This window comes from Lupinus angustifolius, chromosome LG20, assembly GCF_001865875.1.
Source record: "Lupinus angustifolius cultivar Tanjil chromosome LG20, LupAngTanjil_v1.0, whole genome shotgun sequence".
In the NCBI taxonomy this organism is placed as follows: Eukaryota; Viridiplantae; Streptophyta; class Magnoliopsida; order Fabales; family Fabaceae; genus Lupinus; species Lupinus angustifolius.
In genome coordinates, this window is record NC_032028.1 from 3,339,924 (window position 1) to 3,367,477 (window position 27,554).

The following is a 27,554-nucleotide window of genomic DNA, read 5'->3' on the forward strand; positions in this document are numbered from 1 at the left end:
CCGATTAGGATGTTGGATGGATATTGGTGTAAGGTGGATGATCATGACATATCATGCATACATTACCATTGTGGAAGTAAATTCTCACATGTGAGTTACAAGTATGTTGCATTCCTATGTTTATGTATGTGATCTGATTATGAGTATAATGTTGATTATATTATTTGATATATTGGTAATGTTGAAATAAATGGTGAGTTATGAATTTCTTCATGATGTTGTTGATAAAAAATGAATTATATGTTTAAATATATTTTGTGTCTGAGTGTGATATTCTGAGTAAGTCCACGCCGTCAATGAATTTATGTTCATTAGATGTCTTACTCTCTCTATTTCTCTTCTTTTCTATTGCTTGCTTTTCGGACGTGTGCTCATCAGGTAGACAGCTTTGATCGGATTTGGAGCTACTCGTTCGTGATGTTCCAGGAGGGGGCATAAGGAATTGAGGAAGATGCAGTACCCTAGCTTTGGAGTTAGCCACTAGGAGTTACCTATCATTTTGTGACTTTTGAAACACTGACGGCTTCAACTCGTTCATGTCTTTGTTTAGTGTTGGCGATGATTAATATTTTCGCCCTTCCTTTTTGGATTTTGTATATGTTAGTGGCGATGTAGTTTCCGCCTTTGTTGACTTAGTTTGTATGAACTAAAGATGACTTAGCCGTTTATATGCATTGTGTTATTCAGGAAATTGTGAATCGGGTTAAGTTATCATTCGATAACGATAAGTTGATTTTCCGCATTTGAGTTACTTAAAGTGATGTCCCGGAAAAGGAAGGTTTTAAAAAGGAAACAAATTTATACAATCTCTTTATTCAAAAAAAAAAATTTACCTATTTTTCCGGAATATTTTGAGAAGTATTTTTCGGGGCGTTACAATTGACATCTTGCAACATGCATTTGATTTTCTCTTTAATTGTGTGCTTCATCCTCTCAGCTACTCCATTCAACTGAGGAGTCTTTTCTGGTGTCTTCTCCAGTCTGATACCAAAAGCCTTGCAATAGGCTTCAAATGGACCATGATACTCTCCATCATTGTCTGCTTTCAGACACTTCAACTTCTTCTTAGTCTCACGTTCTACTAGTGCATGGAACTCTTTGAATGTTGATAGTATTTGATCTTTGCTTTTCAACAAGTACACTCATACTCTTCTTGAGTGGTCGTCTATGAATGTGACAAAGTAGTAGGCTCCTCCAAGAGATATTTTAGATGGTGCACAAACATCTGAATGCACCAATTCAAGTACTTCATCTCTCTGTGAGGGATTGTTTGTTCTCTGAAAATTGACTCTATGTTGTTTACCATAAAGACAATCAGTACAGGAATCTAAAATTTGACCTTTTATACCCGGAAGTGGTATTTGGCGAGAATCTGAAGTGTCTTCTCACTCATGTGCCTCAATTGCCTAAGCCAAAGATCTTTGGAGTCGGTAGCAACATTTGCTTCTCCAGAATAAATTCCTCCTTGCATAATGTACAAATATCCTTCCTTTGAGCCTCTAACAATAATGAGGTTGGCTTTTGCTAGTTTCTACCTTCCAGCACCAAAGTGGCTTACACAACCACCATCATCCAACTTACCCGTTGAGATAAGGTTAAGACGCATATCTGGGACATGTCTCACCTCCTTCAGTATAAGCTTTCCTCTTTTGTCTATTAGTAGCACAATATCACCAATTCCCGCAATTTTTCTAGTAACATGGTTTCCCATTTTCAGAGTATCCTAATCACCTTTCTTGTAGTTGGAGAAGAAACCTTCATGTGGACTTACATGTAAAGAAACACCGGAGTCAACGATCCAAGCACAATCACCATATGCAACATTTAGGTAATTGTCTTCTCCAATTAGGAGAACATCATCATCTGCGGCGACATTTCCAGCTTTCTGGTCTCTCTCTAAGGACCTGCATTCAGTTCTTTTATGTCCTTATTTACTACAATAATAACATGTTATTTACCTCATGTGAGATTGAGGGCAACCTCTGAATTTGCTTTTGATTCTTCCACGAGATTCATTCCTCCCATGAGTTTTATTTCTTCCACGTCTCTCCACAATATTTGCTTCAGAGTGGAAGGATATACATCATTCTTTCCTTCTGGATTCTTCATTCAATAGACTGTCTGAAACAATGTCCATAAGACCTTCCCATCAGGGACTGAGTTGCTGAGTGTGACCACCAATGTATCCCAGCTTTCAGGCAACGAACTCAGTAGTAGAAGTGCTTGCAACTCATCATCTATCTTCATATCTATCTTTGTCAATTGATTGACATGAGCCTTGGAAGAATTCAAGTGCTCTATCATGCTCTAACAATCTTTGTAGTCAAGTTTCACCAACCTTCTGACAAGATATGCTTTATTTCTAGGAGTTTTCTTTTGAATCATAGATTCAAGTTTCGACCACAACTCATAAGCATTTGTGTATGTGGACACATGCTGAAATAAACTTCTATCAATATACTTCCGAATCATTGCAACAAATTTTCGATTCGAAATCTCCCAATCTCTGCCACCCTTATCTTCTGGCTTGTCTTTGCAAGAAATAGGCTCATGCATATCCTTACAGTATAAATGATCCTCCATCATGAGCTTCCAATAGGAATAGTTGTCAGCTATAAACTTGAACATATCTCCATCAAATGAGATATTAGCGGCTCCTTCCATCTTGGACTACACAGGCTAAGCTCCCCAAATGAACTTGGGAGCTCTGATACCATTATTGGGAATTTCAGAACCAATTTCCCTCCTCTGTGTGATGCAAAATAGGCACTTATGGAAGCACCAAATGGATAAAGAAAATAGAGAAAAGTAGAAGAATAGCACCAAAAAATTTAACATGGAAAAACTTCCTCAATGTGAGAAAGAAACAACCACGGGACCTAGTCCAGAAAATATCTCCACTATAGAAAGTAGGATTACAATATTTGACTCTCTCTTACATAGAGGATAACACCAAATCTCACCCAAAAAGGATGGAAATACAAACTCTATAGTATCTCATTATGAATACAAATCTCAGTGGATATAAACTCTTTCACTTTTTCTCTATGATGTTTTTCTCACTTGCTTGTTGTATTTGTTCCTCACAAGTCTTCTATATATATAGTGAAGGGGAGGAAGGCTCCATCATAAAAACATAGTGAATGATTAAATTGTTGTCATACTTTTCAAGACACTTTGAAAAGTGATACTCCAACTTTCTAAGTTATACTTCATAATTGCAAGACTCAAGGAGTAATTCCAAGACCTTTGAATAACCATCTTTGAATTATTCAATAGTTCATTTACCAAGATTCATTGGTCTTACTTCCACATCAATTAGGAATGATTCCTAACAATTTTGTCATCTCTAGTATAATAGACACACTCATATAACATTCGTTTAAAATAATAAAATAATTTAAATCATGAAAATAATTTGCCAAAATATTAAAGTATTACCCTTCTTAAAAGTGTCCAAATATTAAATTCATACAAGTTAAAATATCAAATTCACCTAAGAGTCTTTTCCATCTACAATAGTAAAATTTTCAAAGTTCCTCCTTGTAATAGAGTTATTTTCTGTAACTTCCAGTGAAGTTTCTAATATCTTATTAAAGTCACGAAAAGTAGAATTCATGATGTTCAAACATAAAGAAGTTAAAGAAAAAAAGAGAAGAAAATTAAGTAAGCCTAACCTTGGCCCAAATTTATTATGCCCCAATCAAGCTGGGCAAAAAATCCGATTTAAATGAAATGTTCAAAATTTAATACTATATCATTATACCTTTCCTAACTTCGACGAGCTTTCACTGGATCGATCATTTAGATACATCTAAAATAAACTGTTATATTACGTCTATCGTATGCAATCCATTAAAGTAGTAGTAAAATGAAGTTATTGGGCACGGATTTGATGATTTGGACTTTACAGCTTCATAGAGTAATGTCTTAGTACTTGTCAAGACTCAACAGTGTTTCTGTGTCCAAGTGTCCCACAGTATAATTTGGCTATCATGCATGCTGCCGACATGAGTAGATGACCATGCATGCAACAATAGGCGTGCTACTTGTGCTTTCAACTTGAAGGCACGCATCTGACACACGCACCTTTCAACGCCCCTTTCCCTTATCCCAACTCAATTCAAGTTACACTAACTAATTGCACATGCTACTATCTTATTGGCTAAATCACGTGGGTGAGTTTTAAATATGACAATTCAACTTGGTAATCAGAGTCTACTAGTCATGCCGCTTGGCCAACATGCACGCCCCAAATTTCCTATCCATTATACACGAATTTAGATCATCTCCATTACTGGAGAGATCATTTCCATTACTGAAGAGTTCATCTCTGTTACTGGAGAGTCCATTACCATGTTAAGATCATGACACGTGGCAAAAATAAAAATTCAACAGTCCTAATTTTAACTCATTTTTTAATAAAATAAATTATATTTATTGTTTCCCCTTAAAATCCAGAATCCAGTACTGGAGAGGAGTTGGACTCATTATACACCCACCACTTGCGGCAGCTACCACAAACAAATTAAATAGTCCATCGAAATTGTCATTTCTAGTTTACTACTGCATCCGTTTATGTTCTGACCTAATGCAATCAGTATTTTAAATCTTTTACTGTATTCTCGTACAAGAATTTTATTTATACAATTACTCCGATAAAGTGATTCTTGATTGCTTAGAAGTATACAAAATATAAGTATTGATCATTAAAGTAAGCTTAAATCATAATAGTTAAAAAAAGTTCGATCTTTCTGTTAAATTAAAACAAAGGTTGTAGCGTAAAGAAAATTTAGTATGATATATCTTGTTCCGCATATAATTTCCGAGTTAGGAAATGGAGAGACAAATGCTTCAAATGCAATTTTCAATGACACTTTTATTATTTTGAATATAATAAAATTATATTTTTGTCACTAAAAATAAGTACAAAAATATACACCTGCATCTCCATTAATATGAGAGAATCTTTGTTCATAATTTTCACAAAAAATACAAGTACTAGGTGTACTATAATAAAATTGGAGCAGGTGAAGTGTTTTGTCTTGGTTATAGCTACTTGGTACTTGCCCCCTGCGTTGTCCCGAGGGTGAGATTTTTTGTCGTTATGCTCCAAAATAGAGAAGAAATTAACCACATTAATATTTAATACGGCATATAATTCCCAGAAGCTAAACACCCATTTAAGCTAAACCTCACATCACATAGAAACTTATCTTATGTCCAAAATTACTGTGTTTCCGGGTATATCTCTTAGTCGATGAGCATCATTTAAGTAATATAAAAACAATGGGGATTCACTTAAATTTATTATTCATTCTGGTCATTAATTCTAGAGAATTCCAATAGTTTAGATCTAAATTTAAATCATTAGATTCCCTATAAATAATAGCTAATGGCTATAATGAAGAATAAATTTAAAAAACTGATATTGAAGCAAGTGGATAGATAATATTAATTTGTATTTTTTTAAAATTATTTTTAATTGAGTGATATTTTTTATTGAACTAATAGAAAAATTGGGATAGATAATCGGTGTACTTATCACATCACCCAACCCAACTTGTGAACTTGGTCGCAACTCAAAGTGATGTCTCCTTTTCAATGCCAGCTCTAGCACCTAGGTAATCTTCATCTCTATCTATAAATTTCATCAATATTCTCTTCACTCTTTCATTACTCACTACTTGAAGAGTTACAGCCTTGTGAACGCCAAGATTGTAAAAGATGAAGAGGCAAAGAGGTGGTAATGTGAATCCTCCCAAAGTTGAAGATGTGGCTGCAAATGCAATAATGAAGAAGAAATCAAAGAAAGAGGTTGAACAGAAAGTGGTGAAGGTGGAAGAGAGGATTGAAGGTACTAGAGAAGTGGAACAAGGGGTAGTGGATAATGTAATGGGTTGGAATTGGGAGGAGTATATGCCATGGATGGGTGGTGTTGTAGATGAGCAAATGTCATGGGGTTCAACTTGGTTCCCATGGTGGGATATGGATTTCAATGGTGAAGCTTTTAGTTCCTTGTACTGTGATGCAGCTTAAATCATAATAGTTAAAAAAAGTTCGATCTTTCTGTTAAATTAAAACAAAGGTTGTAGCGTAAAGAAAATTTAGTATGATATATCTTGTTCCGCATATAATTTCCGAGTTAGGAAATGGAGAGACAAATGCTTCAAATGCAATTTTCAATGACACTTTTATTATTTTGAATATAATAAAATTATATTTTTGTCACTAAAAATAAGTACAAAAATATACACCTGCATCTCCATTAATATGAGAGAATCTTTGTTCATAATTTTCACAAAAAATACAAGTACTAGGTGTACTATAATAAAATTGGAGCAGGTGAAGTGTTTTGTCTTGGTTATAGCTACTTGGTACTTGCCCCCTGCGTTGTCCCGAGGGTGAGATTTTTTGTCGTTATGCTCCAAAATAGAGAAGAAATTAACCACATTAATATTTAATACGGCATATAATTCCCAGAAGCTAAACACCCATTTAAGCTAAACCTCACATCACATAGAAACTTATCTTATGTCCAAAATTACTGTGTTTCCGGGTATATCTCTTAGTCGATGAGCATCATTTAAGTAATATAAAAACAATGGGGATTCACTTAAATTTATTATTCATTCTGGTCATTAATTCTAGAGAATTCCAATAGTTTAGATCTAAATTTAAATCATTAGATTCCCTATAAATAATAGCTAATGGCTATAATGAAGAATAAATTTAAAAAACTGATATTGAAGCAAGTGGATAGATAATATTAATTTGTATTTTTTTAAAATTATTTTTAATTGAGTGATATTTTTTATTGAACTAATAGAAAAATTGGGATAGATAATCGGTGTACTTATCACATCACCCAACCCAACTTGTGAACTTGGTCGCAACTCAAAGTGATGTCTCCTTTTCAATGCCAGCTCTAGCACCTAGGTAATCTTCATCTCTATCTATAAATTTCATCAATATTCTCTTCACTCTTTCATTACTCACTACTTGAAGAGTTACAGCCTTGTGAACGCCAAGATTGTAAAAGATGAAGAGGCAAAGAGGTGGTAATGTGAATCCTCCCAAAGTTGAAGATGTGGCTGCAAATGCAATAATGAAGAAGAAATCAAAGAAAGAGGTTGAACAGAAAGTGGTGAAGGTGGAAGAGAGGATTGAAGGTACTAGAGAAGTGGAACAAGGGGTAGTGGATAATGTAATGGGTTGGAATTGGGAGGAGTATATGCCATGGATGGGTGGTGTTGTAGATGAGCAAATGTCATGGGGTTCAACTTGGTTCCCATGGTGGGATATGGATTTCAATGGTGAAGCTTTTAGTTCCTTGTACTGTGATGCTGTTTGGGATGATGATATATGGAATCTCAACAAGGAAATTCCAATTACTATAGATAGAAAGATGTAGAGTAGTGGTACAAGAATGTAACTTTCATGTCTTTTATGTTCTTGTCTTTCGGTATAACCTGAATTTACTACTCTGTGTTTTTCTATCTTAACTTCTCAAGACCATCTACTAATTAAGCACCTTCTATTGAGTTTGTAGAGATTAATATATGCCAAATCTTGCAACTTGGTTATACTTTAAAGAAAATCAGAACAAGTAAGTTTTAGAATTTGTTGTATAATCTCTATAAACTAGTCTGCACATCTTTACTAAATCACCCTACCAAGGTTCCAATTATTAACCTGGCTTCACCAGGTTAACCAGTTAAGTGGAATATCAATTATTGTACACAAACTTGTCTGAACTTTTGAATGTGGCTAGTGTTGCAATAAGTTCTGTCAGTTGGCATGTGTCAGAACTCAGAAGATTGCCATTTACAGAGATTTTTAAGTATAAGATCAAAACGGTTGCTAGAAAAAGTATATGAGCATATTCTATTTTGGAAAAGTGGAAAACCATTGCTTTCTTATCTACAATGTAGAAGTAGAAAATAATTGATCGTTGGTCCAATTTGTACTGTGTGGCGTAGGAGAGAACTAATGAAAATCTATGTCATGGTCAACATGACAAGTGTTATGCTTAGAGCACTGAGTTTACTATTTGCTGGTCAGATTGGAAAAGCAGAGAGGGCTTTGTTGTCAAGGGATAATGTTCCAATCCTACGTTTACTCTATGATGACCAAAATATTGTAAGTCAGAGTATGTAGCACTAGTAGCAAAAGAATATGAAGGCCTGTCAAATCCCGGAAATGCTCATGTCTGCTGATAACATGGCCCTTTTCTGAGTGTAGGGAACAAACTCAACTTTGGTGCATTATTCTTATCATAAAGAATCTTATCATAATGCAGTATGTGTATGATTTAACTGAAACCTAAACAATGAAGCCAAAATGTACTTCACTCTGGAATCCAGAAAAATAATGCGCTTAACTCTGCCGACAACGTACAGCACAGTTGATTGCTAGAAATTCGATACTCAGTAATGACTATGTACATGGATGAGAAGTATTTAGAATATGGATCTATGTCCTAAGAGGACCATGTCTCCATGTTTCTACTGTCCAATAAAGTGTCACTAAATAATATAAAAATATTACTGTATATTTTTTTTTAATTTTTTTTCTTTAAATATAATAACATATTTTGTTTGGTTCGGGACATGATATAGATAGAGTATTATCAGATATTTTACACCAGAATGTGCAAAATCCTAGTTATGTAACACGTTGCACTTTATTTTTTATTTATTTTGGTTTTTAATGTTGTGTGTTCTGCTGCATTTCTAAGTTCCAACTTCCAAGCATCACCGTTCAATGACCGTTGACCAAGTAACCTGTTCATTTTGCATTATTTTATATCCAATGGTCTCAAATTCACATACCAAAATTTTATACATTTCTCTATTAGGGTTGAGAATCGATATTAGACCCATGAGTATCATAAAGAGTATTTACAATGGCTTGGGTCTGGGTCTGTATTTTTAAGACTCGTTGTTGTATGAGTCTGCGTAATAAGGTACTCATACTAACAGATACATGTATATGCTATTCTTTCATATTTATATATATATATAGTAATTCATAAATGTGAGTGTGATGTTATTAAATAATGATGTTATGTTATTAATTGATATGTATAATCTAATATTTTGTTAATTGAACAATTCTTACTAAATCAAATTTAATCATAATATTACAATAGTCATTTAAAATCATTTAAAATACTTTTAAAATTTTAAATATAGTTTCTTTTCTTTGGTACATTATCTAAATAATGTATAAAATTTTAGAAAACTAACACAAATGACATAAATCATTCACAGTTATATTTAATATCTTTTAAATTTGAGGGTAGTCACAAACTCATTGGGTACTTAAGAATCTGTGAGTCGCATACCCATACCCAGTAGGTATTAGCACAGGTTTAGAGGGAGTCTGCATCCAAATACAAATCAATGTAGCGGGTCCATGTAATGAATTATATGAACTCATCCAGACTCATTCTGGATCCTCGTGCATAGGGTGGCTTTAACTTGATGGCCACCCAGTGAAGGAAATTAATTTGGAGTTTTGTCATCAAGCACCGTGTCACTGTCTTATCTCATAAATTGGATGAGGAGAACCATTATATATGACTGATTGACTACTGTTGTTGCTTTATTCTGTGTCCAATTTATCTTATTGACCCTTCATTCCCTGATGAGGCTAATAGGTTATGAAGTATAAGAAGAGAGCATTGTAGATTGATGGAACCTCAATTAAGAGATAAGTAATGACTCATGAGACAATGATTGAAACAACAGCCCTTTAATTGTATAATACAAGTAGAGGACTAATATTGTAAAAGGACAGAGATAACATGGTTTGAGGGGTTATAACAGCCTTCAAATTTAAACCATATATTAGTATATGACTAAAGGCAATTGAACAATTAATATATACAAATGCATAATTCAGGATCATAATTCTTTATCCATACCAATGCAAAATGAGCAACGCAGTTAGGAAATACCAATGCAGATGCAGGTTTGGTACGCTAGGTGCAGAAAACTCAACCTACAGAATTTTGTAACATGTAAAGTGGACTTAAGACTTATTCAAGACACACCTTCATACATATCATGAAGTTTTTTAACATCGTTAATGGTCCTGACATTGTGTAGGTCTGGTGTGAGAAACGTGGGCCCTGAATTAACCATATAAGGTTTAAATGTTAAAGTTTGAACAAATTTGGGACTTAAAAAAATTGTGATAGCAAATCAAAATGATTATTCATTGTATATTAAATAATTTAATTAATATAATATTTTTATAATAAATTTCAAACAAAAAAAGTTCATATAAATTGTGATAACGTAAGATATACTTTATTTTTTGGCTCATTGGTTAATTGTTGGACACTTAAGTCTAATGTATTTTTATGCAGTTTTCTTCTTAAAGAGAATTAAACAATGTCATACTTTTCACACTAAAAGATTCAACTCTTATTTCAATTATACATCAATAATATAAAATAATGATCATTAAAACCAATAAAATATTGAAGATGTTATAAATAAGTGACAACATAACAAAATTTAAAAACAATAAAAATAATAATATATTCTCCATATGGAGATAAAATTAGTTATGTATGTAAAACTGTAAAAACGGGCGGGTCGAATCGGGCCGGCCCGCCAAAACCTGAAAATTTATAGGGCTTGAGTATCATTTTAGGCATTCTTTATAGAATCTGGGCTATTTTAAACCTGGACTCGGGCCGGACTTACCCGGGCGGGTTTGGCCTACCCGTTTTACTTATTTGTTTTAATATTTTTTGAACCTTTGACTTGGTAATAAGCACTAAATGAAAATTTACAAAACAACTTATAATAAAAATAGATAATATGTATTATGTTATTGTGTATTTAATTTGATTTAACTTTTACCACAGAACACATAATAAAGAAAATAACGTTCACAACAAAACTAAAATCAACATAAATTGTTTATCATAGGGAACTCTACACAACCAAATTTAATATAATAGTTCATAATGAAAGTGTTGACAAAGAACATATAAAAAATAATATTTTTGATAGTATTTAAATGTTTATATATTAAAGTAAAATTACAAATTAATATTGTGTTAGAGAGTGAGAGTCCAATAGAAATGAGAGATTTAAAAAAAGAGTTATGTTAAAAATCATACACATGGACTTAACATCACGTCTTAATTCAAACACAAGACATTAAATCTACAAGTTTGGTTGCATTTGGTATAACAAATGTGTTAAAAAGTAGTATGTTAAAATCAAAATATACATATTTTTTAAATAGATTAAATATGTTAAAAAAATTAATATTTTTTAGTTTATACGGGCCGGTCCGCCACAACCCGCAATCCGCTTAGGGCAGGTTTGAGCTACAGTTTGATAATCATAAATTATATCTGGACTTTTTAACTCGATCTGATTTAACCTGAACCTGTCCGGATAGTCCGTTTTGACACCTTAATATGTATGTCAGAATAAATTTGAGGTCCCATTAAATATGGGTCGTGTACTGAGCACTTTCTACCTACCCTTATGGGTTAACCTTAAGTACATCGTTTATCATATATATTAAATCATCATTGATGACTTTTCAATATAAATAATATAACTGAATAATCTATGATATATTATTAACATAAATCTTCACACTAGCGACATTTAAATATTCCACTTTTTTGTGTTAATGCGTAAAATTTCAAATAGCAACTCCTAAAATCTAACTTTGTGGTGAGATTATTAGAGTGCTTGGTTACATATCTTGAGCTTTGTCATTATTTTGGATTTGGAGCCTCTACTTTGTAATCTGTAATCTGAGTCATTCATTATATCCAAGGTGGAGAAAAAAATCAAGATATTAATGTTTAATGAACATTAACACCATAGTTGGACATCATAACTATAACTGTGTCAGTGTCCAATTTTTTCTTTACAAACAAGGAATTATCTAACCTATGCAGCTTAGTCAAATGCACAAGATAAACAATTTAGTTGATGATTAATCCAAGTTTAATAACATCACTTTCAAATTGAGAAATAACTAATATAATTTTTAAATATTTTAAACTTTCAATTTAATTTTCTGAAAACTAGTTTCAAATAGAAATTCAAAAAGTTACAATGTAACTTTGGTTTTTCTTTTTCCAAACTCCTTTTTAGTAAATTTACACTTTTAACCTTATCTGTTAGTAGCTTCATAATAAGAGCACAGGACGCGTGGAAAACACCTTCCCTCTCATTTGGCATGCTGAATATTGATACTCGAGGAAGTAAAAACCCCTTGAATCGCGCATGTCGCACAGTGCCCGTAGGCGCGCGTGGAAGATACCAATATTATCCTGAACACTATGAAAGGGTACTTTACTTTAACCTTAGAAAGAGTACATACACACAAAAGTAGTGAGTGTTGTTTATCTTCACACCCCTTCCTTCTTCTACCTTGATTCTCTCTCTCTCTCTCTCTCTCCAATTTCTGTCTCTAATTAGTGTAAGCTAAGCACAACACAACAACAATAGAGAATAGAAGAGATGGCAGAGGGAAGAGGGTCCACCCTGGTCCACCTTCTGCTGGTGGTTTTGTGCTTAGTGGCCTTCGGTTTCGCCGTTGCTGCTGAGAGAAGAAGAAGCGTTGTAAGCCTCTCTCTCTCTAACTTCACTTTCTTTTTTTATTCACTCCTCTTTTCCTATAATTTAATTCTTGATGAAACATTACGGTTTCAAACATGGTAACTAGAGATCTATCTATATATATTTTTTCCAAATATTTTGTCACTTCGTTTCACACTTCGCTAACTTCTTTTACGGAACATTCTATCTCTGGATTGTTGTACTGATTAGGTTTGGGGGAAAGAAAGAATAAAAGTAATTTTTGCAAACTTACCAGGGTAAAAATAATTATGTTTAGCATAGAGAAACTAAAATAGCAATTAAATAATATAAAAATACAGAAATGCCACTCTAGAATTTCGATATGCTGTGTTAAAACATTTGGTGATTTAGTTGCAGATCGTGTAACTGGATCATGGAGTTACATACTTATATACTATGTAGCAGGACAATGACTAATGTGGCTCTCTGCCATCTCTGGTATATGTTTGGAATAAGATAACATGTATTTTTTGTTCTGGTCATCATTACTGAACATGCTGAGGGTGACAAAGTGTGGCTTTAGTAGCTTCTACTGTTATATACTTATATGGTTGAATTCATTGTAAATGTTCATATATAGCCTCGTTTGGTACTGCATTCGGGTACAATTTATGTTCAGCAAACTTCATGTGTAAATTTGGAGATAGAAAATTATTTTAACACTTTAAGATTGAAGTTGTTTGTGCTATTATTAATCCAGTCTTGTATGTCCTTGTAACCAAGTAACTTTGCCAATCAGGATTTTAGCATTACATATTGTTGGGGATGCTTGAAATATGTTACTATATGAAGTTCTACATTGCCTAGTATTGAAATATGTTAACTTGTAGTCCTTATTCTCAAATAATATCTTGGGAGCCCTTCAACACTTTTGGGTATGTAGGCACAATTGGCCGAACCTCATTAACAAACTTTCTTGTCTTCTTCTCTTGTATTTATTCTCTGTCCATTTATTTGATTGTTTGTGGCCAATGTTACACAATTATTGCTTGCGCTGCACCAACACATATGGTATAAACTATAAAGATTAACCTATGTCCATTGCATTTATGAATTGCGTGTTAGGGAATAGGCAGGGATTCTATTTAGTGGCTACATTCTGTAGAGGACGTTGCATTTATGATGTGTTTTGTTAAAGACAGGTTTCAAATAGAAACAGTTCATCCTTTTTTTAAAAACAGAAAGGACTCTTGTCAAAAACATTCACAACATCAAAATTCCACAAAAGTCTACACACACTAAGCTGGAGATAATGAAATCAGAAATATGGATAATGAATTGCTTGATTAATGTTAGGCCATGAGTAAAATACGAACTAGTCTTGTTACTTTTTTCAAGTTTGTTAGAAAGCACATTAGGGAAAATCTGCACTGTGTGGGCTGTTCATGTCTATCATGCCCTTCAATGAATGTGTTGCAGTCAATTTCGTTAAGATTATATTTGTTACACTGCTATTCATTTAGTTGCTAACTTAATATTCAAATTCAAGTTTCATTGAGTTTTCTGACCCCACTCCCTTTTCTATGCTCTTGCTGGACAGGGAACCATGTTCAGAGATGAAAGAACAAATGAAACATACTGCACCTACAATTCAGATGTTGCAACTGGTTATGGAGTGGGTGCTTTCCTTTTTCTTCTTTCAAGTGAATCACTGCTTATGGGAGTAACAAAGTGCATGTGCTTTGGAAGGCCTTTAATACCTGGGGGAAATCGTGCATGGTCTATTATATATTTTTTCTCTTCTTGGTGAGAATTTTGATTTATAGATACAATAATTACGCACCCATTTTGGCTATAGATTCAAAGCCTTACAGGTGACTTGTAAATATTATTTTGTTCCAAAGTTTGTGCATTTTGTCCTAATTTACTCAAGTTAGGATTCTTGACTTTCTCAATTTTTAGCTGGTATTCACGAAATGTTACATGATTGTAGTGCATATATTGATCATACTCCCTCCTCAATATGAACTGAAGTTCAATTGTTACATTTCATGCATTTCCAGGATGACTTTTATGGTTGCAGAAGCATGCTTGATTGCTGGTGCAACGAAGAATGCTTATCATACTAAATACCGGGGAGTGATTTATGCTCAAAACTTCACCTGTGAAACCTTAAGGAAAGGTATCTTTGTTGCTGGAGCAGTTTTTGTTGTTGCAACCATGATTCTTAACGTATACTACTACATCTATTTCACAAAGGCAACCAGTACTCCAGCTTCTCATAAAGCAAATCGGGCAAGCTCCACAGTTGGTATGGCTGGATATGCGTGATGGATGAACAACCATCAAAGTTTTGAGCCTCTGTCATTGTCAAATGTCAGTGGATGTCTATTTCTTAGAAAAAGAAGAAAAAAAAACTATGATGCATCATATGCCTCTTTCATTGTCACTGTTTTGAACATAATGGGTTTTCGGCTGGCTTTGCTCAGTTAGCCATTGTCTTACAACACTCATTAATTTTACTATTGAAAGGCGAGTTAGAAATTTCGAGTGTTTGAATCGTGGTTTTCCCTAGTTCAATTTGTGGAAACATGTATCAGGTTTTGGAAACACTTCATATTGGAAGTGCATAAAATGTTCCTGTGGTTCTTTCCCCTCTGTAGAATAGAACTTCTGAAAGCTTTGCCGTCTAACTTTAAGAACTTGAAGCTGCTTTTATATTATTCGGCGAATCCCCACTGAAGTTTCACAGGAATGATACTTTCAGTTTTTTAAATCAAACTTATTGATTGAAAAAAATGTAGGTTGATTGACACTAGGGCGCCTATCAAAATGCTAGTTTTATTACAACAATAACTAAGCATCAATATCACTATGGGAGGTTAAAATTGTGGATAATTATGTTAATTAAAAATTATTGATATCTATTTTTTTTTTTGGAGTGCAGAATTCATACATTAATAGTGTAAAGATTCATATACATACAATTCATCATAAACCATTTATACATGGTCAGTGTATCCTTTTCTCATTTTTCTTTATTATTTTGCAATGATCAAGAGCTCAGTAAGTAGATATCGTAGTATGTAGATATGAAAAGTTATCAATGATAGATAATACAATGATGGTGTATAAAATTTATACATGTTACTATATGCATCTTTTTCTCATTTTTCTTTATTATTTCGCAATGATCAAGAGCTCAGTAAATAGATATCATAGTATGTAAATGTGGGAAGTTCACAATAATGGAATTACATCCCAAGATTCTATGAAGATTAGGTAATTGATACCTAAGATGATATTCAGGGTGGCTAATTGAATAGAAACACAACAATGTACGATATCTTGTTACGTATGTCAAACCTAGATACAAACACTGGCACAATTCATGATCCACCTTCTTCTGCTCTGTACCTCGTTTTTCGGATTTCCTGTCTCTATTTGGATTAAAAAGTTACTAATTATATTGTAATATGTAATATACAAAAGTTATTTTCTATTTTTATGATTATTCTTTTTAATTATCTGTCAATTTTTAATTGGACTGTGATACTATTAAGACACCTAAAATGCGACAGGTGATCTCCATCTCTATAACCTTCTATACACACTAACTTTATCTAAGTTCTCACCCAAAAGCCAAAAATAATGATCTTTATATTTCTAATTTATACTTTACATCTTTATTTTAATTCCAATCTATCTAATTTGCGAACTGGACAAAATAGAAACCAAAATCAATTTGAAAATGAATGATTCAGCATTTCAAGTCTCACCAAATCCTATTCTTTTGTATACCAGTTACAGATTAGAATTGCTTAAATAAACAAAAGTTGTATCTCTTTGAATACATACTTTTTATCAGCTTTCTTCTATAAAAAACTATTAATTTTATCATTGTCTTTGGGGCAAAAATATATCTAAAGCATAAGATTATTAAAAAATACTACTAAAAACATCTTTAACTAATATTCTAGAGGTGTTAAAATCCAGACCGATCCAACAATAAAACTGAAAATCGATTCAAAATAAACTGAAATTGCAAAAACTGAATGCATTTGGATTGTGTTGGACTTATTTTTTAAAGACCAATTGGTCCGGTCCGGATTTTGGTTTCACTCTTGGATCCAGACCAATCCAGACCGGACCAAAATAATATGTAAAGTTTAAGTGTATAATACTTTTAAGTGTCTTCCAAACTTATTCTTGAGTCTCAACACCAAAATTGTATATATGTTGCTATGTTTTTTGATACATTTTTTTTAGAACTTAAACCAATCACACAACCAAATAAAGAGAATTCAAGTGTTAGTTGGATTAGATGCTTTATTATCAATTTTATTATTGTGAAAGTATTATTGTTATTAATCATCGGTGGAACACCATAATGTTAAAATTACGTTGCAAGTGCTCATATTATTGTTATTGATATCTTGTTATTTTGTTGTCTTGTTATTTTGTTGTCTTGTTATTATTGATATCTTGTTGTTGTTACTATTTGTTACTTTTATTATTATTGTCTTACTATTTATTACTATTTTATGATGTTGTTTACTTATACTATAGTTGCACACATTTTAATAGTGTTGAACACTATTTTTATTTTTGTTGTTGTTTTATGCTTAATATTTAGTCATTTTTAGATTTTTGAATGTAAGTGCAATTTCAATATTTTATAAAATAAAAAAACCGATCAAAACCGAACCGAAACCGCATATTATATTTAGATCGGATTGGAACGGATGTCTTAATATAAATAGACCAAATCGATCGAGATCGTATAGTAATTACGTGTTTGGATCAGATCATTTTTTATCTAAAAACTGATCAAAATGGAACACGAACACCTCTAGCTCATTCTACTGCTCTAAATAAAGGGGATGCTGTGACAATTGCTAATAGATAAATCGACAATCTGCTTCTTGCATGTTCTTTTATACCTCTGAGTATTGAAACGTTTAAGTCACAGATTTCAATGCACACTCTACAAAGCTGCGTTCTTTATCTGAGCATGGTGTCCTACGTGGAAGTACATCTGTTGTTCCATAAAGTGTGTCACTCCATGTACAATTGTTTGTTATTGGTTAAAGAAATATATTTAAATTAAAATTTTAATAATTAATTATTTTTCTGACCAATCATAAACAGTGACACATAAAATGATACCACTATTTTGGGACAACATATGTCCACCCGTCCTAGATTATGTCTCAAATTTTGTCCTATATCAATAACCATGAACCAAAAATAGGAAAAATTTAAATTTTTAATTGATATGATACATTTTTTTAGTAAGACAGGATTTGGAACATGTTTGAAGACAACATATCTATTTTCATCCTCGGTAAGTCCTCTCACCGACATGAACAATTCAAAATGAAGGGCAAAGGTAAGTTACACTGTTGCCTCCGAACTATTTAAGGATTTTAAATAGATTCTTAAAATGTATAGGAATTTGTAAATGATTTTCTGAGCATGATTGATGTTAAACTTGGTTAATTCTAACAATGGATATGCTTGTTGCAGGATTATCAATGACTCAACAAGCAAGGATCATGATCAACATGGCTTAAGTATGAAACATAAGGAAGTTGGCTTGGCTGGAATCATAGCAATGTTCCATTAACCAGATAAGGCAAGGAATATGCCTAACCAAGACAGAGTGCACCAATTGGCTCTGTCTCGGTCAGGAAGCATGCACCAGGTGCACATGCGCCAACCTCGGTCAGAATGGATGCACCAGGTGCACATGCACCAGTCTCGGTCAGAATGGATGCACCAGGTGCATATGTGCCAGTATCGGAGCCTGCATCAGATGTGCATGGGCAATGAACACATGTTGGCCCTGTCTCAGTCAGGACAGGCCACGGTGCACCAGGTGGCCCTGTCTCGGTCAGGACAGGCCTCGGCGCACCAGTTGGCCTCGACGCACCAGTTGGCCTTGGCGCACCAACTAGCCTTGGCGCACCAACTAGCCTTGGCGCACCAGTTTATATCTCAGCCAGGCAAAGGCATGGTGCATCAAAACAACCATGGCAACACTCACTCAAATCAGAATCATCATCACAATGAATCAAATAGATACAAAGTCACTTGGATCAATCATAAGACTTCATATCTACATAAATTAAAGGCTTATAATGTGTTCTTTTATTATTATTTAGGAAGTCAACAATTTCTTGTTATACAAGCTATTTCTCTTAGCTTTGTAATTGGCTTAATAATTCTAGTTTTGTATATTCTGTTTTTCTGTTTTAGATAGGAGTTTAGTTATTAGTTTGTTAGGTTTGTTATTTTCAAGGATATATATATTGATCCTTGCTTTGTAATTAGATGTACCTTTTTGATAATCAATAAGAGTAAATTCATTGAGTTTTTCATCTTTGTATCAATTTGCTTCTTCCTTTTCAATCAAGAAGAGTCTTTGATCTTTAGCAATGGAATTCACTTTTTCACGTTGGTATCAGAGCATCAATTGATGCTCTACTGCGCTTCCATCAAAATTTTTGATATCACTGCCTTCACCTTCCTCTCTTCGTTCCTCATCAATGGCAAACATAGTTGCCACTCTCAATCCTATCAATGATCCCTGTAGTCCATACTATATGAGTTCAAATGAAAATCCTGGAGCCATCTTAGTGTCACCTCCTCTAACAGGAGGAAACTACCATAGCTGGTCTAAAGCCATGATGATGGCTTTGAAAACAAAAAACAAGCTACAATTTATAGATGGTACCCTTCCAAAACCTCATACAAATGATCCAACTTATCCAATCTGGGATAGATGCAACACTTTAGTTTTCTCTTGGATTAATCAATCAATTGATAAGTCTATTCTACAAAGTGTGCTATGGCTGGACACATTTCTTGAAGTATGGCAAGATTTAAAAGAGAGGTACTGTCAAGGTGATGTTTTTCGCATATGCAATCTCCAGGAAGAATTGTACAATGCCAAGCAAGGAAGCAGATCAATAGATGCATATTATACCTTCTTGAAACGTTTATGGCAAGAATTAGATAATTTCAGACCCCTGCCATCATGTCCTTCACAATGTGATTCTGTTCTCTATAGACTTGTTAAGTCCTACAGAGAAAGTGACTATGTGATCAGATTCTTGAAAGGCTTGAATGAGCAGTATGGAGCAGTAAGATCCCAGATCATGTTGATGGACCCTTTGCCCTCCATAAACAAGGCCTTTTCACTCCTCATCCAACAAGAAATGCAATTTGCATTGGTGAAGGTCCTAGCCAATACCTCCAATAACACATCTAATGGATTCAGATCAGGTAGAGGTAGGAGCTCTGGAGTCAACACCAATTCGGGGACAGGAAGAGGATATAGCCTCAATAATGGTAAAGGCAGAGGTGGATCTAAGATGTGTTCCTTCTGCAATAAGGCGGGGCACACAATAGACACATGTTATAAGAAACATGGATTCCCTCCTCACTACAAGAGGACCAACAATGTTAACAACCTTACAAGTTCCAATGAAGAAGATGACCAAGAAGATCAAGAAGAAACAGGGGTCTTCACTGCAGATCAACATAAGGCTCTATTAGCCATGATCAAAGAGCCTGCAAATCATCAGGTGAATCAACTAACAAAGCATAGCACGGGTATGGATTCTTCAAGTCAAGGTAACTCAAAATCCATAGCTTGTTCTATTAAAACTAAAGATTGGATTCTGGACACAGGAGCAACAGACCACGTATGCTTCTGTCTAACAGAATTTCAGTCTTTTAGAAAAATTGACCCCATCAAAATTAGATTGCCTAATGGAAATGAGATTGTAAGCACCATTGCAGGAACTGTCATATTTTCAAAGGACTTGTGCCTGAGCAATGTGTTATACATACCTAACTTCACATTCAATCTCATTTATGTTTCCAAATTTTTGGAACTTTGGTGCTGCTCATGCAGTGTACCTCATAAATAGGCAACCCTCTCAATTTCTGAAAAATAAATCCCCCTATGAGATGTTATACAATCATGAACCCAACTTTTTGAATATCAAAGTTTTTGGATGCCTGTGTTTTGCCTCTACTCTAACTCATAACAGGAAGAAATTGGATCCAAGAGCTAGGAAGTGTGTCTTCCTTGGCTTCAAACAAGGAACCAAGGGATACATAATGTTTGATTGCACAAACAAGGAGACCTTTTTGTCCAGAAATGTAAGCTTCTATGAGAACATATTTCCTTTCAAGAATGAAAGAAATCATCATAATCAAGGTATGGACATTTCCCTTCCTACTTCTTCTTATAATAATGAGGATGTCTTCCTTAATCATGACAATGTAAACATGTCTACACATCTTAATGAAACTCCAATAAATGAGAACAGCAATGACTACTATGAGAGACATGCTGATGAAGATCAACCTCCTTTGAATAATCTTGATGAAAGTCTTGACTTCAATAATAATGACAATCAAAGCCTGAGAAGATCCTCTAGACAAAGAAATGCCCCTAACTACCTAAGAGATTATCATTGTTCTTTAAACCTCAGCACATCAAATATAGATGACACTAAAATCAAGTTTCCTCTGTCTAAAGTCTTATCTTATAACAACATTTCACCTTCCCATAAGAACTTCATTTTATCCATCAGTTCTCACACTGAGCCTGAGAGCTATAGTGAGGCTGTCAAACATCAACATTGGATTGATGCTATTAACACTGAATTGGATGCTCTAGAAAAAAATAATACTTGGATCTTGACCAAACTACCTGAGGATAAAAGAGCTATAGGATGTAAATGGGTATTTAAGACCAAGTATCTTGCTGATGGGAAAGTGGAAAGATACAAGGCCAGGCTTGTGGCAAAAGGATATAACCAAACAGCAGGAATAGATTATTTTGATGCCTTTAGCCCTGTAGTTAAAATAACAACAATTAGAACCATAATTGCCCTGGCTGCCATAAAAGGTTGGCATCTTCATCAGTTAGATATTAACACTACATTTTTACATGGTGACCTTGTTGAGAAGGTTTACATGAAGCCTCCACCAGGTCTCAAAATTCACAATGAATCCCTTGTTTGTAAACTGGAGAAATCCTTATATGGCTTGAAGCAAGCCAGTAGACAGTGGAATGCTAAACTCACTGCTGTTTTGAATCGGTGTGGCTTTACTCAATCTAGAGCTGATTACTCTCTGTTTACAAAGATTGATGCCAAAGGCTACACTGTTATAATTGTGTATGTAGATGATCTTGTGATTGCAGGAGATAACCTTGATGAAATCCAACATGTGAAAGACATTCTGGACATAAAATTCAACATCAAGGATCTTGGAACTCTAAAATATTTTCTTGGTATTGAGGTGGCCAGAAACAAGGATGGAATAAATCTATGTCAAAGGAAGTATACCCTTGACTTACTTCAAGATACAGGTATGTTAGCCAGCAAACCCTGCTCCAGTCCTATGGATTATAATGTTAGATTACATAGTGAATCTGGAGCAATTTATTCTGATATAACATCCTATAGAAGGCTCATTGGCAAATTAGTTTATCTAACTCATACTAGACCATATATTTCCTATGCCATTGGGCATTTGAGCCAGTTCTTGGCTGCCCCTAGGATAGACCATTTTAATGCAGCATTAAGAATTCTCAGGTACATTAAGGGAGCCCCAGGTAAGGGATTATTTTTTCCTACAAAAACTACTACTCAACTAAAAGGCTTCAGTGATGCTGATTGGGGATCATGCCTTGACACCAGAAGGTCAGTAACGGGTTTCCGGTTTTTTTTTGGAAAGTCTTTAATTTCATGGAAGAGTAAGAGACAAAAAACCGTCTCTAGATCCTCTGCTGAAGCAGAGTATAGAGCCTTAGCTCTAACTGGTTGTGAGGCTCAATGGCTTCTTTATTTGTTTGATGATTTACATCTAAGTCATGATGGGCCTACTATTTTGTACTGTGACAATCAATCAGCTTTACATATGGCTGCCAACCCTGTTTTTCATGAGAGAACAAAACATATTGAGATAGATTGCCATTTAATAAGGGAAAAAGTCTTGAATGGTGTTGTTCATCTCTTACCTATATCTAGCAGTGAACAAGTTGCAGACATGTTCACAAAATGCCAACCCCCTGGAACATTCAAAAATAATATATCCAAGCTTGGTTTGTATGACTTATACACTCCAGCTTGTGGGGGATGTTAAACTTGGTTAATTCTAACAATGGATATGCTTGTTGCAGGATTATCAATGACTCAACAAGCAAGGATCATGATCAACATGGCTTAAGTATGAAACATAAGGAAGTTGGCTTGGCTGGAATCATAGCAATGTGCCATGAACCAGATAAGGCAAGGAATATGCCTGACCAAGACAGAGTGCACCAATTGGCTCTATCTCGGTCAGGAAGCATGCACCAGGTGCACATGCGCCAGCCTCGGTCAGAATGGATGCACCAGGTGCACATGCACCAGTCTCGGTCAGAATGGATGCACCAGGTGCATATGTGCCAGTCTCGGAGCCTGCATCAGATGCGCATGGGCAATGAGCACCAGTTGGCCCTGTCTCAGTCAGGACAGGCCTCGGTGCACCAGATGGCCCTGTCTCGGTCAGGACAGGCCTTGGCGCACCAGTTGGCCTCGGCGCACCAGTTGGAGCACCAGTTGGCCTTGGCGCACCAACTGGCCTTGGCGCACCAGTTTATATCTTAGTCAGGCAAAGGCATGGTGCATCAAAACAACCATGGCAACACTCACTCAAATCAGATTCATCATCACAATGAATCAAATAGATACAAAGTCACTTGGATCAATCATAAGACTTCATATCTACATAAATTAAAGGCTTATAATGTGTTCTTTTATTATTATTTAGGAAGTCAACAATTTCTTGTTATACAAGCTATTTCTCTTAACTTTGTAATTGGCTTAATAATTCTGGTTTTGTATATTCTGTTTTTCTGTTTTAGATAGGAGTTTAGTTATTAGTTTGTTAGGTTTGTTATTTTCAAGGATATATATATTGATCCTTGCTTTGTAAATAGATGTACCTTTTTGATAATCAATAAGAGTAAATTCATTGAGTTTTTCATCTTTGTATCAATTTGCTTCTTCCTTTTCAATCAAGAAGAGTCTTTGATCTTTAGCAATGGAATTCACTTTTTCAATTACCTGAAATTTGTAATGGAGTTTTTCATGACTCATGAGTCAAAGTGGTTGTTGTTATTGTGACTCCGTAGAAGTTTTATTAATCTCCGTGACAGACAAAAATTATAGAAGCAAATCCATGAAGTTTTAATTTTTTAGTATAATTATAGGTATCCTTTCACTAATACTTTTAGTATATGGTTAGTATATAATTACTGAATTACAATTTACTTCGCTCTTTACGAACAACAATATAACTCATAAACAAAGATTCATCAAAACATTAGTTCATTTTATATGGAAAAAAGAACACCTATGATAGAATATTTAAAATAATGTTGTATAGCTTTATATTTAGTAATTACCCAAGTAATATTTATGAGTTAATATGGTACTTCTTTCATCATTTTTTTATAAAACTCTTCCAGCTAGTTTTACGTAGATTAATAGAAATATTAATTTTGTTAATAATTGTGTGTATTTCACTAAAATTATAATTCGTTAATAAAACAAATCATTTTATCTTTCGACTCAAATGATTGAAGTAAGTAAATTAATTGATTTGAGTAAGAAGTTCGTACATAGAAAAGATAAAGTCTTCAAAAAGATATTATAACAAATTCCGGTGGGAATATTAGTTTCTCATAAAACCAATTACATATGTAATTTTTATATAGTTATCAAGTCGGACATTTTAGCATATGATAGTCTATGTATAATTGTGAAGTTGAAACTAAATCTTGCTAAGTATAGAGAAAGAGTAACTAATGGGAGCATAAATTCAATTTTGATGAAGTGTTAATTTTATTCCTAAAATGTCATATCTTCTCGCCCACTATTTTTTTTAAATCTCAAATCGTTCTTGAAATACTATTTTTTTTATTAACGAGAGTTGAATTAGGAGCTACTTATTTGCTTCTCCAATGAATATCTCAGCAGGAGTGTTAGTCCAACTGTGCGGCCAAATATTCTTGCGTTTGATAGAATTGTCTTTGGTGAAGAACTAAGAAATAGTTACGAGGGATCTCTTCTACATGATATTAACTATGAACAATGCCAATTCCATATATAGTGCACACAACGAAAGGCACTTGCTCTTACTTAAATTGAGAAACTTTTTTTTTGATCGGCTTAAATTGAGAAACTTTATATTATATACGATAGTTAGTTGTTATTCTAACTGTAATATGTCATATATATTTCTATTTATATGTTATTTTTGTGGTATAGATGTAAAGTGAAATTAATCTATTATTCTTAGATTTAGGAGTTGTGAAATGAGTTGTGGTGCAGCCAGCATGTGGCTAACTCATTTAGGACGGGAAGTAGGATGGTAATCTAAACATATAAGTACAATATTAGGATGGTAATCTAAACATATAAGTACAATATTAACTGAGAAGGATCATAAAGTACCATACCCACTATGTTAGAGAAATATCACATGTCCCACAATTTTTTTGTCCTCGTGTTTTGAATCAATCAAACTTCACAAAACAATATTAAAATATTAATTTTTGTTTTAAAATTTTTTATTTTTAAATAAATGAAATTTTTTCATTGGTTTAATACATCAAGTAAGACATGAATGAGTAGATAAGATCCTCTTCCCAAATAGCCAGCCTTTAATTGACTCCTTTGGGTTTTCTCTCACAAGTCACATTCTTGCATGAAATCTCAAAGTTAATTGACACAAACATACTTGAGAGACAACAACTCTGCCAACATAACCAAACTCCAAGTTAATTTCATCTTTCTCTTTTGTTCTTTTTAACATACAGACCAATTCCCTTGTGGTTTGAGCAACTAAGTGTTAAGGGAATTTGGGGCGCAGAAAGGCTCGAAATTTATGTGTATTATTCTCTGGCCATGTGGTTTACCAGCGGCAGGAGACTCCTCTCTCTAATATCTGTGATGGTGCTTCTGCTAATATTGGTTTACTGCCACTGTTGTCATGTTCAGGCCATTCGCGTGTTCCCAGAAGAAAATGCAGTGGCCAAAGTAGAATTCAGCGGCCACCGCATTATTATGGAAAATAACAAGACCGAGCAAAAGGAGGATCTGTTCAATAAGTACTTCACTGGAACAAGGAATTTTGGTCCCAACAATAGAACCCAAAAGGTGATTAATGAAACAAAAAGAAGAGTGCCCAGTTGCCCAGACCCTCTCCATAATTAACAAGTACTAGAATTCCCATCCAATTTTTCATCTTCACTTTTTTAATCTTTCTTTGTATTTCTTTTGGTTGAAGTAATTCATCCAAAATACCCACGTTTTGTCATCATTTCCTACCTAGTAATATGTCTCTGCTTGTAGAATATGAGGGAAAACCAGGGTTATTTTGGTATTGTCACGTCTAGAAGAAAAAGTTTCCTCTTGTTTTACCTCATCCATGGAGGATCCAGAAAATGAATCATGATCATTAATATTTCGCTTGTATAGAAGTTGCTGAGAAATTTTCAATTTACAGTCAAGTTTTTTGTTGAATATTTTATTTAGTCATGCCTACAATTTCTGTTAAAAAAATCTACTATTGACCTTTTTGTCTGAGGGTTTGAAAAGAGGAAGCTGCAAAAGACTGGCAGGTATATGTGTAATCAGAAAAGCCTTTAAGCTGTACCTATAGGCTATAGCTATAACATTAATATTACAGCCAATTATTTTCTCCCAAAGCAGAAATAATAATAATACTGTTTCTCTCATTGTCAACGACAAAAGTGTTTCATGGTTCAACAAAAGTAGTAAAACCTAATCTACCTTTATTGAAGTTCAATGCTCAGTCTGCATATATTATGGGTGGTAATCCATTTAGCTGCATTTGGTAAGTTTTTAATCTTTTATTCACTGTTCCTCTAACATGTTTTCTTACTTCCTCCACAAATTGGGAAATTCTTCATTTCTTTACTCTTCTGTCTAGTTTGCCATTTTTTGTGGAGAAAACGTCAAACTTGGAACCTGATCCAGACTAAATTTCTTCAGAAAATCTTAGCCTTCGGTTTTCACGCAGTTAATGCCTCATTTATATGCCCATACCAATAGACTATAGAGTAGTCCTGGCTTTGTCTGCTGATAATGACAGCTACGCATAAAAACTAGGGACTTGATAGTTTGATAAAACTTTTTATATTTTTATTTTGTTCCTGCTTAATTCATAATGAATGGAGTAATAGAAAATACCCAAGTTCATAATTATAGTTATCAAATAAAAACAAAAAATGATTTTTCAAACTAAACAGTTATTCATCAAATGAGAAGAATGGCTTTTTTCATGAAAGCACCGTACAAATGGGATAATCTTTGTGAGTAAAGACTATTCCTCAAAAAAAAAAATGGTGAAGAATTAATTCTTTTTTGTTATGTGCTTTTTAGTTTCTATTCAATATTGACTAAAAGAAAAAGATGATGAAAAAACTTTCTTAAGTAAAAATAAAAAGGAAGTAGCTAGAAATCATCTTGAATAAAAGGAGAATTTTTAGTCAAGTAAAAAGAAATTGTTATGGTGAAACCAACATTAATGCTCTTTTCCTTTCGTCATATAATCTTCTAGAGTTTTGGCTATAAATAGGAGTGTTCCATGTCAGTGTAAGATACACCAAATACTTAGCTTAGTGCATATTCTCTTTTTTTGTTCTTCTGTTCTAATTGTGTGAGAAATATTTGAGTGATAGGGAAATTGGGTGTACTTGAGTTTTGGGAAGTGAGGGACACACTTGTAGTTCTATTTTATCATAGAGAAATAATCATTTTTCTCTTCAGTTGAGGACGTAGACAAATTGCCGAACCACATTAAATTATCGGTGTCATTTTCTCTATTATATTTTCCCATGGGTCTTCCACTCTAACAAACTAGTACCAGAGCTCGTAGAACTCT

The 27,554-nt window shown here is 33.9% G+C and overlaps 3 protein-coding genes across 3 annotated transcripts; all 3 read left to right on the plus strand.

Annotated features, from left to right (window-relative positions):
• On the plus strand, positions 5,547-6,043 carry LOC109335630. The gene is made up of 2 exons (XM_019571786.1): positions 5,547-5,624; positions 5,702-6,043. The coding sequence occupies exon 2, from the start codon at positions 5,728-5,730 to the stop codon at positions 6,037-6,039; it is 312 nt and encodes a 103-aa protein (XP_019427331.1). The 5' UTR covers positions 5,547-5,624; positions 5,702-5,727; the 3' UTR covers positions 6,040-6,043.
• Positions 6,862-7,505, plus strand: LOC109335184. Its single transcript, XM_019571291.1, has 2 exons — positions 6,862-6,939; positions 7,017-7,505. The coding sequence occupies exon 2, from the start codon at positions 7,043-7,045 to the stop codon at positions 7,412-7,414; it is 372 nt and encodes a 123-aa protein (XP_019426836.1). The 5' UTR covers positions 6,862-6,939; positions 7,017-7,042; the 3' UTR covers positions 7,415-7,505.
• LOC109336630 lies at positions 12,381-15,259 on the plus strand. Its single transcript, XM_019573343.1, has 3 exons — positions 12,381-12,614; positions 14,173-14,378; positions 14,636-15,259. The coding sequence occupies exons 1-3, from the start codon at positions 12,513-12,515 to the stop codon at positions 14,901-14,903; spliced, it is 576 nt and encodes a 191-aa protein (XP_019428888.1). The 5' UTR covers positions 12,381-12,512; the 3' UTR covers positions 14,904-15,259.

Coding starts and splice junctions, on each gene's coding strand:
- LOC109335184 (XM_019571291.1), top strand. CDS start 7,043: ATGAAGAGGCAAAGAGGTGGTAATGTGAATCCTCCCAAAGTTGAAGAT.
- LOC109335630 (XM_019571786.1), top strand. CDS start 5,728: ATGAAGAGGCAAAGAGGTGGTAATGTGAATCCTCCCAAAGTTGAAGAT.
- LOC109336630 (XM_019573343.1), top strand. CDS start 12,513: ATGGCAGAGGGAAGAGGGTCCACCCTGGTCCACCTTCTGCTGGTGGTT. Junction 12,615..14,172: donor CTGAGAGAAGAAGAAGCGTT/GTAAGCCTCTCT, acceptor CTTGCTGGACAG/GGAACCATGTTCAGAGATGA. Junction 14,379..14,635: donor ATATATTTTTTCTCTTCTTG/GTGAGAATTTTG, acceptor ATGCATTTCCAG/GATGACTTTTATGGTTGCAG.